The sequence below is a fragment of the Adelges cooleyi genome, unplaced genomic scaffold (assembly GCF_023614345.1).
Source record: "Adelges cooleyi isolate 19-005CV unplaced genomic scaffold, UGA_ACOO_1.1 ACOO_flye_CR_arks_rails_tigmint_CR_PRNA_108, whole genome shotgun sequence".
NCBI classification, from domain to species: Eukaryota; Metazoa; Arthropoda; class Insecta; order Hemiptera; family Adelgidae; genus Adelges; species Adelges cooleyi.
The window spans coordinates 847,669-863,573 of record NW_026095761.1 but is presented as its reverse complement, the minus strand read 5'-3'; the positions used below and the strand labels follow the sequence as shown (position 1 = coordinate 863,573).

At 36.4% G+C, this 15,905-nt stretch overlaps 1 protein-coding gene across 1 annotated transcript in view; it reads right to left on the bottom strand.

The window, feature by feature from the left end:
• Positions 1-4,704, bottom strand: part of LOC126844003 (probable G-protein coupled receptor Mth-like 1) — a 29,752-nt gene extending 25,048 nt beyond the window's left edge. Inside the window, exon 1 of the mRNA XM_050581842.1 lies at positions 3,492-4,704. Coding sequence (XP_050437799.1) covers positions 3,492-4,479 — 988 coding nt within the window. The 5' untranslated portion in view covers positions 4,480-4,704. The remainder of the gene's footprint in view (positions 1-3,491) is intronic.
• Between the last annotated feature and the right edge of the window lie 11,201 nt (positions 4,705-15,905).

The window sequence follows — 15,905 nt, the reverse complement described above, 5'->3', positions numbered from 1 at the left end:
CTTCTGAACCGCTTGCATCTTTCAAGCATAACCTTCAAGCACAGATAGCGTCGGAAGGTCGGACATGCCATACATAAGTCTAAGGCTCAAAGTATTGACTAGGGTTTTGGTTCACTAGTTTTCGGTTATCTACTCGGAAAGAAAGTTTAAACTCTAGTCGTTAGCCGGGTAAGGACTTTAAGCGTGCTTTATCGCCAACGGAGTGTTCTAAGAACAAGAACATGACCGGCGTTAGCTAGATAAGAAACTACAATGAGTTAATTCAAACGTAGCGATTATCGCCTATTGTCCGATACTGATTCCGGTCGAGATACCGTCGTCTAAGAAAGCTGACCCGGTATTACAATATGTGAACCCTATACAGACACAGATCAAATCTATGGCATGTTACACGTGTTTAACGATAACCGATGCTCGAGAGAGCTCCTGTAAACGAGTTGCAGCACTGTATTTGTGTGGACACACAATTCCTGAATTACCTTTCTGTTCCAGGAACGCACAGGACGGTGGTAGGGAAACACGTTGGATTTGCTCCGAAAATAACTTTGTAAGGATTACCAGCCAAATGTGCAAACGCCGCGTTTCGGACCGCCTAAGTCCAGCGGACCATCGCGGGTCGTACGACATTATTATTATTATTAAATCGTTGTCGTACATTAACTGTGCTTTTAAGAGATCACACTCGTGCAGTGCAAGCGTCGAGATCTTTGTGCGTGCCGGACATAAAGCAGAACCGACCAGTGTGTTTTTGGACCCGATCCAACGTCGGCCTAATCAACTGCAGCTCAAAACACATATTAGTGTACGCACATATTATACACAATAGAAACGTTTTACGAAACCGCAGAAAACTATCCTGAAACAATAACATACGCCGCACTTTGGATACATACAAACCGAATTGTGCAACGTTTTACGAGTCATTATTATTATTATTGTTGTTATTGCTATTGGATTTCTGCACAAGAACCGTCTCGCACTGTACATTAATACTTTTATTGTCTTTCCGAGAAAGGCCGAGCAGCGACGGTCTGAAATTTCAACCGCAGTCTTGGGCGGAGGAGGGCTTCTGTAAAATAATATTCCATTACAATACACGACCATTGGCGCTGTAGATACTTGTTTTGAATATATATATATATATATATATATGTAATAATTTGCACCGACGACTCCACGCCGAGCACTTTCTACGTTTGGCCAACACCGTTCGACGACATTAACGTGGTAATGGTCTTGTTGAAAATGCTAATAGTTATATAATAATATAGCATCACACGGTGCCGCTCACTAGTGGACTGCATCGATTACTTGTGTCTTAGATTGGAAAAAAAGGGGTAAAACCAAGAAATGCCATTGTTATTGCATCGACCGGATGTACAGAAACGTTGACGATAATTAAGTATTACCAGAAAAAAAGAATTGTACACGGCTGTACTGGAAAATTGCAATGTCATCGCGACAACAAAAAAAGCGTCACATATCAGTAATTTTGACCCAAAGTTAAACGGTTAATGCAAACTGAATTTCGCGAAACGGCATAATAATATGAACACTATTTTTTTTTCAAAAAAAAAAACTACTTATAACAGCGTTATGACTCGTTTGGGTCGACAAGGCCGATTTTTAGGCGCAACTACTTAATAGGTCACGAAGCCTGGCTTTTCTCGGGTCAACTCGAGAAAACTATGGTCTATGATGGAGGTCCTTAATAAAAAATAATAAAAGAATGTGACCGACTTGGATCCGTTCCCGACTTGTTTAAAACAATTTAATTCAAACTAGCCATACGGTATGATGAATGTAAAAGTTATAAACAGGAGAGACTCGATAGCTGCTCGCCAGCAAACATTTTATCATAATATCAACAGCGGGCGAATCACTTTTAGGTATATAGAAAATAAAATATTAAGGTCATTTCGAAGACTGAAGAAGAAAAAACGGCGACAGCCCTTCTACACTGACCGTTCTCCGGTCGGCGTTTTATTTATTGATCGATTGATTGCGCTGTAGAGAACTAAGAATAACGACAGCCCACATGTTTAAATTAAGTTAAAATTCAATACTATTTTATTGTGCATTACGTTCCTTGTTAATTTAAGCAGATAAAAATATATTAGAGTTTACCCTTTTGCGGTAGTTAAGATCTATATAATTGCATCCCCCGCGTACAAAAACTAACTAAATTAAAATTACAATTTACAATTTTTGTTATATATATATATATATATATATATATATATTATAATATCTATGTATTTGTATTAAAGATATGTTAACATATGCACATTTTTATTTCTGATACAAAATTATTTCAAACACCAATACACAGTTTAGTCGGATCTATAGTCTTGTCTATAGTTTAGTCTTTAGATAATAGAAAGTATTAGACTACCAAAATTATTTTGTTGAGTTCAATAATCCTCCCACTTTTTTTTTGGGGGGGAGGGGGGTTGTGATTGTTTGACCAACTCTGCTGCTGACATAATATAATAATATTGCAGATCAGCACGGAGTTACCGAACTCTTGCTATACTTTCTACGCCCCCGCACAATGTTGAAACACCTATTTAAAATTGTGATCTATTATAACCTGCTGATAGGTTTGTATACCAGTTTTAGCTACGCGTAGCCGATAGCGCATAACCATAAATGAAAACTATGGTAAAAAAAGTTCATAATAAAATATATCATGAAGAAATAATTGTATACAGCAAAGAACTGCAGCGCAGAAACTATCAGACACGGACTGTGCACGACTGGACCGCCGGTTACCGTCAGAGCACACCACGTTGCGTACCTGCGGATCACACGATACAGGTCGTCACATGTGGCGGCGGCGGCGACGACGGGCAGAATTGAGCCGCCGGTCACACAATAGACGACGCAACACAATAACGGGAAACGCGTTTTTTTCCCGCCCGTTATGCCCAACCGCGCGCGGCTCCCCTAATTTTTCCTGCTCTGTACTTATATATATATATATATTTATTAATAATAATAAAATAAGAATAAGGAGGAGGGTCGGCAGCACTAAACCGCGTGTACAAGTAACGTTTATTGTCGCCAACATCTATCTACGACGCGACGTACGCGTGATTATTATTATTATTATTACGAAATCACGACAATGTTGTCCCGCGGGTTATCACATATCACATATCTGCGTATTTGCTTTTTTTTATTGCAGTTGATTGACATACTGGGCTAACGTACGTACACAGCAACAATATATGTACATAAATAATATTAAACAATAATAAATTATTATTAAGTGTCAAAATTAATATTTTACGGTTGCGGCACGCGGCCGAGATAACGAACGTGTAATAATCGTAAAAAAAAAAAACATTGTTGCTGTCAATTGAAATTTGAAGGAGATTATAAGAGTACTGTTTATTAAAAGAAACCGGAGCGCTTTTGGACAATCGTCCGTGTATAATACAACGAACCAAGGTCTGCGATTTTTACGCGGGCTGTGTTTGGCTTACCTAAGAAAATGCACATTGGTCCACGCAATGATTCGCCGGACAGATGGACGATGGCTAAGCACAGGTCGCCGACCAACAGACATACGATGTGATTGATTTGGCACTTCCAGTGGAGCACATGGTAAGTGCTGGGCAACATGCAGCTGGCGACTAGCGTGACGGCCAGGAAGAACACGGACAGCACTAGGCCGAACGGGTACAAAGTAAAACGTATGTCCTCGCGGTAACTCTTAGTCACGTCGAGTCGCGGCGCGCACGTGAACACGGTCCACATCCGAGGTTCGGCTTCTTCCAGTACGTGTTCCAGGCAGTAATCCTTGGCGGCGATCACCGTGCCGTGGGCGTTGCGCAACGCGCCGGGCGGCCCGTCGGCCGGCGTCCAATGGGTGTCGTTCAAGTGGCCCGCCATCGAGTACGACTCCTCGTCGGGACACCACGGAAACCCGGACGTGACGTCGTCGGGCAAACCCTGCGAGTCGTGCCGGCCGGAAAACTCGCACGCTGTCTTCTGTTCGCTGTACACGGCTGCCGGGCCGCAACACTTTTTCACCCTGTTCGATTCGTCGGGTCGGCAGACCAGGGCGCCTGACCGGTCCAAACAGAACTGTCCGGGATCGATCAACGTGTGCGGCCAGTGTTGCACCCAAAGAGAACCGTTGAGGAACGGCACGTAACCGGACGGGCTGCCGGGCGGTGCGGCCGCCAGGAACGTGGCTTGACACTGCGGCCGGGCCCGCACCATGTTCCAGTACGGCGGCGGCGTAGAGTTGGGCGCGAGGAACTGGTTGCTGATGAAGTCGTAGATGACCGGCACGAAATCGAGCGGTTCCGACGGCTGGCCGGCACACTGGCCGAGTGCGTCGTTAACGTTTAGCGTTTCGCCGGGGCCGCAACACCTGAACACGGTGACGTTGTTGTTGCCGGCAGCCAACCGGGCGACCGTGGCGACGGCCACGGCACAGGCCAATAACACTTTGAAAACGGTCATTTTCCGTATGTTAAATCGTTCACTTAAAGAGTTCAAAAAAAAAAATTCGTTCGGCGCATCCGAAAGGAAAAAGTAACCCGACCGCTTTACCCGTTCACGAACTCGTCATGCTTTTAGTGTATTTTATAAGTGCCGCGCGGACAACGCGAACCTCTCAACCGGTTGACGAACTGACGCGAGTAACACTGCAACAACACTGATGAACGCCGTTGTCGAATGGTACGGTCACCCCGGTCTGTTGGCAGCCGCCGCTTACCCCACTACTCCAGACGGTACCACTACGACGACGGCGGCGGCGGCGGCAACGGCGGTTATCTCGGGAACTCTCCGCCGGCGGTTTGTCTCCTCCTCAAAATTATAATGGTAAGCAGCCGCCGCCGCCGCCGCCGCCGGTGCCCTGGGCCTCCACTTTACATTTCTGTCCCGTGCGGATGGCCCACCTCACAACGGGCCGGTACAACGTTATTTTCTCATCGTACTTGGTGCATTTCAACGATTATTTTTAATAATATATTTATGTAATAGCTTTTGAGTTTTAATAATTACAATATTAACAAAACAGCCTAAGCACGTATAATAAATGGTATAAAACGAGTTTTTTTTTCACTTTTAAATGTTCATTCAGACGCGTTTTTCCAATATTAAACAACACTGTCTCGTTAACATCGCCTTAGTTTTAATAATTGCGTTTAGTGTTTTCGATGCAGACACATTGTTTATGTATTCAGTTTAAATCCCGCATGCGAATAATCCTTATGAGGACATCATACCTCCGTTTTATTAAGGAGAGGTATAGGCAATTTTTTGCAAAATCTTAATTTAAACGTTAAATTGTGATGTGTAATATTAGTTCAGTAATTAGAACAAGTTTTTTACAAGAACATTAATACAATATATTCGTCAATGAAACATATTTCCATCCATAATTGTTTTACAATATTTCATCATTTTTCGAAAGGCTTAAATAAGATCCGGTTTTCTTTACACGTTTGTCGTTCAAAATGTCCAAAGGTATTGTTGACAAGATAAATGTCTGAAAAATAAACGCCATTTGGAAATATTACTTCGTTTAACCGAAGTTTGTCAACAATCATTATATAATAAATAGTATAGTATATTATATGGTGTATTATTATGTAACGTTAACTATACCTACTTAATACGTGACGGTATGTCTTCGCGGATCCAATACATCCATACAAAAGAATGTTGACCGAATAATACACTTCTTAATTATCTATTTCTAGTATAAGGCTAAAAATATATCTTTTCTTCTATTATTATTATTATTTTCTTGCAATTTTTTTTAGCAAAATAAGAACTCAAGTTTTTGTTTCCAACAAGAATGCAAGACATGCAAGACGATATGTGTTTTACATATATAATTGAAACTTAACCACAGCTGAAAAATATTATACATAATCATGATAGCATTCAAGAAGGGAAGTTCCTGAGGTAACTGAATATTTTGACTAAAACTATGATCGTGAGGTAATTTTCACATCTTACAGCATCGCAATCGTAATTAATTAATTCATCCATTTAACTGTGACTGTAAACTTCACTACTATTGTATCTTAAATTACACCTCATAATGTACGTTTATTCTTCAAATAATTATACTTAATAACAGCAAATTAAAAATCCATTAGCCCTCGTGTAAAATCAAAACTAAAAATAAAATACCTTCTTAGCTTCGTATCAAAGCTAAAATGTTTTTTTCAAAGCCTTTATTAGTTAACATTATTATTATATAATAACTAAAAAGACAGTAATTGGAAAACAAAATACATACATCTCGGTGCCACACGTGTAATATATTTAAATTTATTCAGACATATTTATTTTTCAAAACTCCTTTATATTGATACTGTAATAATTATCTTTTCTATTTAAGTTTTTACTCAGGTACTATATTCTAATGTACTTATACCGAATACATATTATTTTCACCGAGTAATATAATGGAAATAATTTATCACACAACTCGAAAAGATTTTTTTAAGTACACTTTATGCGTCCACGGCCTATAGTATACAACGTTATTGTATAGATATGACTTTTTCGATCCTCACAATAGGTGAGTATACGCAGACGAGTATAACAATATTGTCCGTGCTATGTACTTGAACCGCCATAAAAAAAAGTAGTTATTATTATTTTAATATTCGTTTGAGCGTTCGCCGTTCTTTACTAACATCACTATAGGTACGTCCGCGAAACTGACTTAAAAAAAAAAAAATTCCTCGGTAAAAATACACACTACATCGTTGGAATAATAGACAATATTAAAATACTAAACAAAGGTCATATTGTTGTTGTGTAGTGTGGCAAAACGCTCATAGAATTTTTAGAAAAAATTATGTAGGTGTATACATTTTTACAATTTGTTTAACCCGTGTAAAAAATGATGAGTAATGCCTTCAATTCTGATTCTCATCATTGGTCAGAGATTTTGCAAGCCCGACTTATGTACCTACACAGAAAGACTGATTTTATTTGACATCCAGTCAGACCAAGTTACACTAAAGGCCAGTGTAATTGATAAGAAAATCCTGGATCAGATCATCGGCGAGAGAAACGGTACAAAACAATATTAACTGATTGCTGAAGTTTGTTTCGTTAGTCACTAAATGTTTCTATATTTACTATATACTATATACTATATACATATATTATACTAATTGTGTATGGCCGTCTCTGCGCATCCTTGTTTTCACTTTAAGAACCGACAACAACAATAGTGCTTGTAGAACAGCTATATGTACCTACAACGAAGTTTCCAAGTCGCATATTTCTGGGACTATTGTTTTTCAAAATTGTTCGCACAGCTCTGTAAACAATCAACATTGTGTAAACAAACGTTTATGAAGTCAAAAGATAAACCGATCGTTTACGGCAGCGCCGTGTATAATAATTATTACAACGGACAATAATAATATTATTAGTCTACAACAAATGAGTAGATAACACTACTCGACGGTTGTTATGATATTGTTATAAAAAAAAAATGATCACCCGGGTTAATTAGGTTAAGCAATTTATTTTGAGCGATTATTTATGGCACCATAATAAGTGCACCAACCGAGCGGCAGCTTAAATGGTAAAACTTAATTTTAAAAGAATTTTCTCTTATAAATTTCACTTAATAAAAAAAAAACATTAAAACAAGTTGTCCTCGATAAATTATTTGTAAAGGAAATTATTGAATATGATTATATTATATATTTTGTGGTGATGTGTGACTGCTATTAAACTGAATGTTTTTAAACTATATTATACACAAAAAAAAAATCTATATATTTTCAGCTTCTCGTCAAAGTTAAAAGTACTTTTGAAAAATCACAAAATTCATCGAAAAACAAAATAATATAAAACCCTGACGACCACCCGGGAAGAGTAAAAGTTAAGTTGACAATGTAGTTATAAGTTATAACTTATACTTATTAAAAACACATACTATACTATAGGTTGTATGGTGTAGTATATTATAATTTACATTAGTATTATTTTATCAATTTTTAGATTAAGGATAAAGATGAGTGCCGGGTGTAATGAATAAAATGCATCTATAGGCACTACTTTTAAATCGGTTAATTGCAAATATCGACTGAATGTTTTCAATTTAACTAACAAAAACGTTGAACGCAGATTTTTTAATATAATTAACTGATCTTCTTTATTGGATTGTACTCCATTAAGTGCACCGAATTTGTAATAACTGGTGCGTGTATTTAATGCACGTAGAAATAGTAAAACTTGTATTTATGCACTAATAATAATAAGAATAATATTATATTTTGTGTTCTCGTTATTTTTATGAAGCCACATGCTTTAGTTTTACATTTATTAGAACTAATAGACTACAAATTATCAAAAAAAATCTTAAAAACAAAAAACCAGCCGAAGATGACAGGAAATTTCTATTTAATTATTATTGTCGAGATTTGTCCGGACTTATTTCTTATTCTTGGAGTAAAAATAAAAAATGATTTTATTAAATTCACATACCTGTTCGTAATATGTTATCGGATAGACTGTAATCACAGGGAAAAATTAAACCCAGTAAAAAATAAATCTAAGAAATCTTTATTTATTTATTTTTTTTGTTACTGATATAGCTGTTACTGATTCTAGGAAAATTTGTACTCATAAAGTAAATGAAAATATTCCTTTCGACGAGGTAAAAATCATCCTGATTTATTATATAAAACGTCGTGTAATATTGTTATAAACGTTGTTTTTGTCCTTTGGCTAGTAAGATTATGACGCGATAGTTGAAATGCGGTAATCATTACCATCGGTTTTCCAAATGTAGTTATGTAAAACGGGATTATATTGTCATAATCAGTACGGGGATACCTACATATTTTGTTCTGAAAATATTTTTTTCCTCTTACAGTGATTATTTTCGGTCTTGCGCAGTCCGTGTTCTGGAACGAGGTCCGAGTTAACAACGTGGCCGCGACCAAGATGATATCTCGCGACAAGAAAGAAGCGCTTGAACTTCATTAGCCCCTTCCCCCCCCTCCCCCCATTGGAAAAGAAAACAATTGTGTGTGTGTTAATTCATTTGTGCCGCGGTCGGGGATTGTTGTTTTGGGGTTTTTTTTTTGTTCTTCAATAATGTCTTTTTAACGCACTCGTGCGTTGTTCTACTGTACAGCGGCGAATAGCGCCGCCGCCTCGCCGTGAATTATGACTATTATTTTATAATTATTATATTACTCTACTACTATTACTGTGTTGTTGTCATTGACCTTGGCCACGATGAAATTTTTCCACCGTCCGTGTACGGGTACGACGGGTACCGGTTGCTGCGGGGCCGTGCAGGTACTTTCGCCCAAAGTCTTTGGCCTCAAACGACGACCACGCGCCTGTAAAACGCCGGTACTCGTTTATACGGTTTTAATATAATATAACACCCGCAATAGTAGTGATGATGATAGAAAAAAATATGTTAATGTGTTAATATTCCAAACGCCGGTCGCGTTGAAATCGATTCCGGTCGTCACTTCATTCAACGACGGGTCTGGTGTTATACAACACTCGGATGAACGTTTACCACCGAGCACAGGACGTTCAGATCTCCGAACACGGTAAAAACCTGATATTCGATATTGGTCTTTGAGTTTACAATACGAACACACAACAGGTATACGGCGCGGACCGGTTTCTATTTTCTCTTCCCCGTGAATAATAATAATAATAATAATAATAAAAGGGTAGAAGAAACTCGGTAAGAAGGGACGACGAGTGAGAGGACGATTGGAAAAAAAGAACCATCGAGTATAAACATATTATATATTATACATACATATAATAGTGTCGGTGCGGAGGGTATTAGATATTAGCGCCACGGCGAGTTGATGTACAGGGTGATCCATACAACGCGAGACACAATAAATATCTCTTAAGATAATCGCATTTTATAGCTGTTGAACAAATCAATGTTTTGTGTTATTTTACAATATTATAAAATTACTAAATATTTACTTTTCCAGAGCTCTATCGACTTTTGAAACGTAGGTATACACTTGACGTTCACATTATTTTAATTAGAAATAATTTGCCGAAAATGTCGACTGCTCTGTCCTCCTATCCTAAATTTTAACCTTTAAAAACAATTAAGACCTGGTTATCGACCAGTTCACGTTTCTAGTAAATTATTCTTAAAAACTAATTAATTATTCTGAAAACGACTGTCTTGCCAATAGATCACCCTGTACATGTACACGTGTATAGTGTAAAATGATGTGTGTGCGTTGTACAAAAATAATGTAAAACGGGTCCACCGCCGCATTCTTGTTTGCCGACCATTTCATAATAACATCATCTTATATCGTTCCAAAAATCTGTGAGAGACCGTGATCCGATCCGCGGCCCATAAAAGAGCTATATTCCAGGTACCTGCTCGGTTTATGTATATAGTGGAATTTTCTCACAGGAAAAAAAAAACCCGCGTGTCCCATTCAAACGAACCCCGGCGCGGCGCGGCTACAAGTGCAATGCCGTTCAAATACAACAACAATACCGGCTGGTAAAAATATATTGTAAAAATAACATATAGTGACGAATGTGCATAATGTCACCCACTTACCACACGCAAGTCACAACTTTTTGAGCAGCACTGAGAGACGTGACGAGCTAAGTATGTCTAGCTGCACTATAGACAAAGTGTGTGGCTGGTTCTTTCTTTCTCGTTTGGTGATTTTGTTCCACAGTCTTTTTGTGTATTTTATTATCCATTTTCGCCTTGGTTACTTCCATAAGTCAGGCTGCCACATTGTTGTTAGGGTTTATGGTACTATATTGGACGGGCTTAGGTAATTCCGAACCGAGTATTCTTACCAAGTCCCAGACTTGTCGGCTGGAATGGGTAAAGTTTAAGTTTTGCAGTGCTCTCATGACATTTATTGCGTCTATTTTCATTCATGCTTATTCATTCATTCATATTTTTATAATTTTTTCTTGATTTATATTGTATCTATGTGATTACTTGTTGTGTATTATCATTTTTTCAATGTTGTACTGTACATTGCTGTATACTACTTTTATGACCATTTTCAATATAATCTTCATTTTGCATACTATATTAATTTGTTGTAAATTATTATAAAAAGCATTTTTCAGTCGAGTCTGCAACCTCAAAAGAGCATTTTCACGTCTCGTTGAAGTACCGAATAAATGTAGAGTAATGGTGTAATTATAGATAATGAAATAGTATATTGACAAGAAGTAACAAGCTAGTAGTCCAAGGTGGCTAGTAAACATATCAAGTTTCTGGCTAATATTTTAGTGTTTAATATCTGGCTTGAAACAATTCATAGAGAATTTGGGCCCTTAAACTGTTTTGAATTTATAATTTAGTTCTAATTTGAACGTTGAAGGTACAACATATCTCTTATCAGATAACAGCAAAATGCTTTTTTGGAAACACTAAAACATTCCCAACCCCATTCCAACCCCCACCCCTATTAATTTAAATTGATACCCTATACACTACCCTTATCTAGTTACTTTTACTCTCACATACACAAAAAAAACATCAACTTCAACATCGACTTCAACATCAATATCAACTTCAACTTCAACATCAACTTCAACTTCAACTTCAACTTCAACTTCTATTTCAACATCAACACCAACATCAACATCAACAACAACTTCAACTTCAACTTCAACATCAACCTTAACTTTTGTGTGTGTGTGTGTGAATAAATGTAGAGTAATGGTGGAATTATAGATAATGAAATAGTATATTGACAAGAAGTAACAAGCTAGTAGTCCAAGGTGGCTAGTAAACATATCAAGTTTCTGGCTAATATTTTAGTGTTTTCATAGTAGAGAATTTGGCCCCTTAAACTATTTTGAATTTATTTTTCAGTTATAATTTGATGTGTTGTGAGTACAACACATAATTTAAAAATAACAGCGTAACGCTTTTGTGGTGACACTTTTTTCGGTTATGTGTCAGAGCTAAGACATGAAAATGTCAAAAACATTTGGTTATTCAATCAACATTTTCGGTAAATTGTTCTTGATTTAAAAATTCAATTAAATTTGTACGTTATCAAATTCATCAAGTTTGATAAAGCTTTAGAAAATACTACAACAAGAGATAGAAAAATGTGTTTGTTGTCAACATAATATAAACAAAAATGTACAAAATTTCAATAATTTCAAGACACAACCGGTGTGTGGCGTTGAAAGAATTACCCGGTATGCAATAACGTTATGTAATGATGACGGTATTTTTCCTCGTCTAGCGACTGCGGCCAAGAGCATGTTATACTGTTTGATTTCGTTAAAAAATCAATAACCATGCTCACGACCGATCCGCATTCAATTAAATACAACATAATGCATTTGCAACTCGGATGGCATGCGCACACACTAAGTGCGGGTACGTGAACGTTAATTTTTCGCGCAATTTAAAATAATAATAATATGTCGGTTGCAACTTGTAGCTGCTGTTAATGATAATAAATTTTAACGTGATGTGCCTGTACTGCGATTTGCATGACTGTAAATAGTTTTTCGCACGATTCGCTTTGGTTTCACTGGCTGTACTTTGCGTCAGTTCGAGAACGAGACTGAATAATTATTGTTGTTGAATTAATTATGTACCAAACAGTCAGGGGCGAGCATGTTAAATTGTAATACCTACCTGCCGCAAGAATATGCACAAATTCTAACGAAGGTCGGACGACCGACTTTCAAGATCCGACGGCATCGTTGAGTGTTTGACAATAACTTGTTTTGAATACTTTTATTAGTTTCGAAAAAATTGATAGCTATCGCCTGAGGGTCTAACCACTATCGCTTATGGAGTTTAGAATTATATGATTGAATTACCTACACGCCCTTTTTAGCCAGTAGGCAAATAAAAAAATTGCTCATAATTATCGGGTACTGTTATTTTATTGATAACTATCGCATTTTTTTATTGTATTCTTCTATTTATAGCTAGCTAACCTAGTTAGTGCCCATTGGCCATTTTAATAATAGTGTGTTATTATTTGTTTTTAAATAATTCAAATGAAGGGCAACTTGTTTTTTTTTCATTCAAATAAAAGTTTGTTTCCAATACAGTGACTATTTTTTCTCGATTATGAAGGAAACCGATTTAAATTGAAACAATTCTGTTTCTTGTAATTATTTGAAAAATGTTCAATACTAAAAATACATTTTTTTACATAAAAAAAATCCGTTTCTTACATGACCTAGTAAAATAGCATCAGACCATCGTAAGTATTCGAAATTTTGTCAGGCTTTTGGTTTAAAACTTTAATACAATATAAGACCTTTAATTATATAAATTATTACCATCATGATCATGTAGCATTGAACATTTGTATATTATCCACTCTTGCTTATTATTACTATTCCAAATTCCATAAAGCCACAAAAAACCCACTAAATTCGAATTTTTCCTTTATTATTATTATACCTGAAAATCTCCCTCGTCGCCTAAAAAGGAATTGGCCACGAAACCTAATTACGCTTAAATAACAAAAAAAAAAAATTTTAATTAAATTAACCTACCACTATTTATTAAGCTATAATCTGAAGCGGTGTTAACAGGCACTTCTTTCTTTCGCGCCACCGTGTTTAGTATAGGTACTATGTCTTATTTACGAATTTTCAATTTTCAATGAACAATTGCAGGCTCCGAAGACCCAACGCAGCCATCTTGAGATGGTTTAAAAATTAAATTAAACAAATAGTTGAATAATCGTAGGCCGGTATGAATTGGCCGATAATTTATTGAAATGCATGTCTTAAGCTTGGAAATATTCCCAAGGTCTGCAATAAAACGCGGCATTTGTGTGGCTCTGTAAACAACTACAACGCTAATGCATGTGGAAAAATGAAAACATAATTTAGATCTCATTGCATAGTGCATACAGACATCATCAGATATAGCTCTGCTGTTTATGTCTCGGTGCAGATATTTGAATTATTGTTTTTCAAATATACGTCCGAGCTCCGAGGTTCTTTTATTACATTATTTTACGGTATCACATTCAAATTTGTACTTGGACTGGGTTCAAAACGTGATTATATACTTGAACCATCTGCTAATCGATTTGAGATGTTTTTCTTTACACATATATAGTTGTCGTTGGTGAGACACATGTTTTTTGTTTGAAATGGCATACACCAAGACGTTATTTGACCTAATATTTGTATATGAACGCCAGCCAAATCTTAAGTACGGATAACGTTACCGAGACATCCAATCGATCAACAATTATTTACATCCGACCCGGCTTAAAATGCAGACAATTATGTAGATTTCTTTCAGAAACTACAAAATATTATTAAGTGTCGAATTCTTGTTTTTAAATCCACTCTTTTATGGTTTCTTTGATTAAGTCATTGTGACAGTAGTGAATATTGTGTTTTCTCACTTACAATATTTTTAACAACCGCCTCTTGTTTTAATTGTTATGGAAAGCTTAACGTTAACAATGTACCTTAATTGAAGTTCTAGATTCACTTCTGTTTGTAACTCGATGCATATAGCGTTTTGTTCTTAAGTACCCCAAGACGGTTATTTGAATTTCAGAATTTGTAATTAAGTAATCAACAATGGAATCAATGCATGACATGAAATACATTAAGATAAGTCGATAAGATATAGTTATAATTTAAATAGACTTCTAGTTTAACTCGCTCTTCTGTGCAGATGTAACAAAGGTGAAATATATTACAAGTAATTAAACATGAACGATGGTGTATACCTACTTTTTATTATTTTGCAAATTAGTTCAAGTAGAACCGTACAAACATAACTTCGCCGCTATAATTCTTGTAATAATAAATAATTTATTAATTTTTAATTTATTTATTGTAATTTTATTATAGTTTGTAAACAACACAATGCTGTCTGTAACGAGAGTTTCCGGACATGTCTGAATAATATTATTATACTATTTTTACAAGGTATATTAACTGTATATATCGACAATTAGGAGTATTATTATGTGCGTGGTGGTGTGTATAAGTTGTGTGAAGAGTTTACACACTGCTAATTTGATCGTATCGTCGGTGTAAACAATAATAATATAATGGCATGTGATATCTTATTACGCATATAATTATCTTTGAATTTTAATCGCAGCCATTGAAATTGCAACGATTTTTTTATGTATTCAGATTTATCCGCGTGGGTATGATTTACCCGGCCTGAGTGAACGGAATGCGTTTTGCAGACGGTCCATATTATGATATCCTTAGATGTTAGAAGATTACTTGTTGACCGGTCGGTACATAATAAAGGTCGCGTCACGGTCGCCGTTTACATTAACGGTCAGTAGGCCAATGATCGAGTTGTCTATAACAGCATATGTGGTCATGTACACACACATACATATATATATTATACTTACAATAGACGTGCGACTACTGTTCAGCATTAGGCCGTCGTGTGTAATTATATCTTTTTCGCGCCAGTTGTACATCACGCATCGTTGGCAGGATTAGAAAACAGAGTACAGATATTTTATACACACGTATAATAAGTATGTAAGCTCAAGTGAAATTTAATGCAAGTAACACAATAATGTTAACGGAGGGAAGGGACGATCTACGAAAAATACAAATAATTGTAACCGTTTAGCAGCGATGCACATGGCAATAATAGTAATAATTGTTTAAATTGCTTTCAATGTCATATAATATATTACTTGAGCATCGGATCGACTTCAGCCTGTTGGATAGGCGCGTATGCCTGTTGGAAAGGCATTGGAATATAAATTCATGCATTATATTTATATATCCTGTAGAAGACACTGTCTATATTATTGTATAATTATTCGGGATTATTCGTCAAATGGTCTGTCCGCCTCCTTACAAAATTAAACCTTATTATTATTACTATTATATTATTTCATATGCCCGTGTCGAGGGGGCCTCGC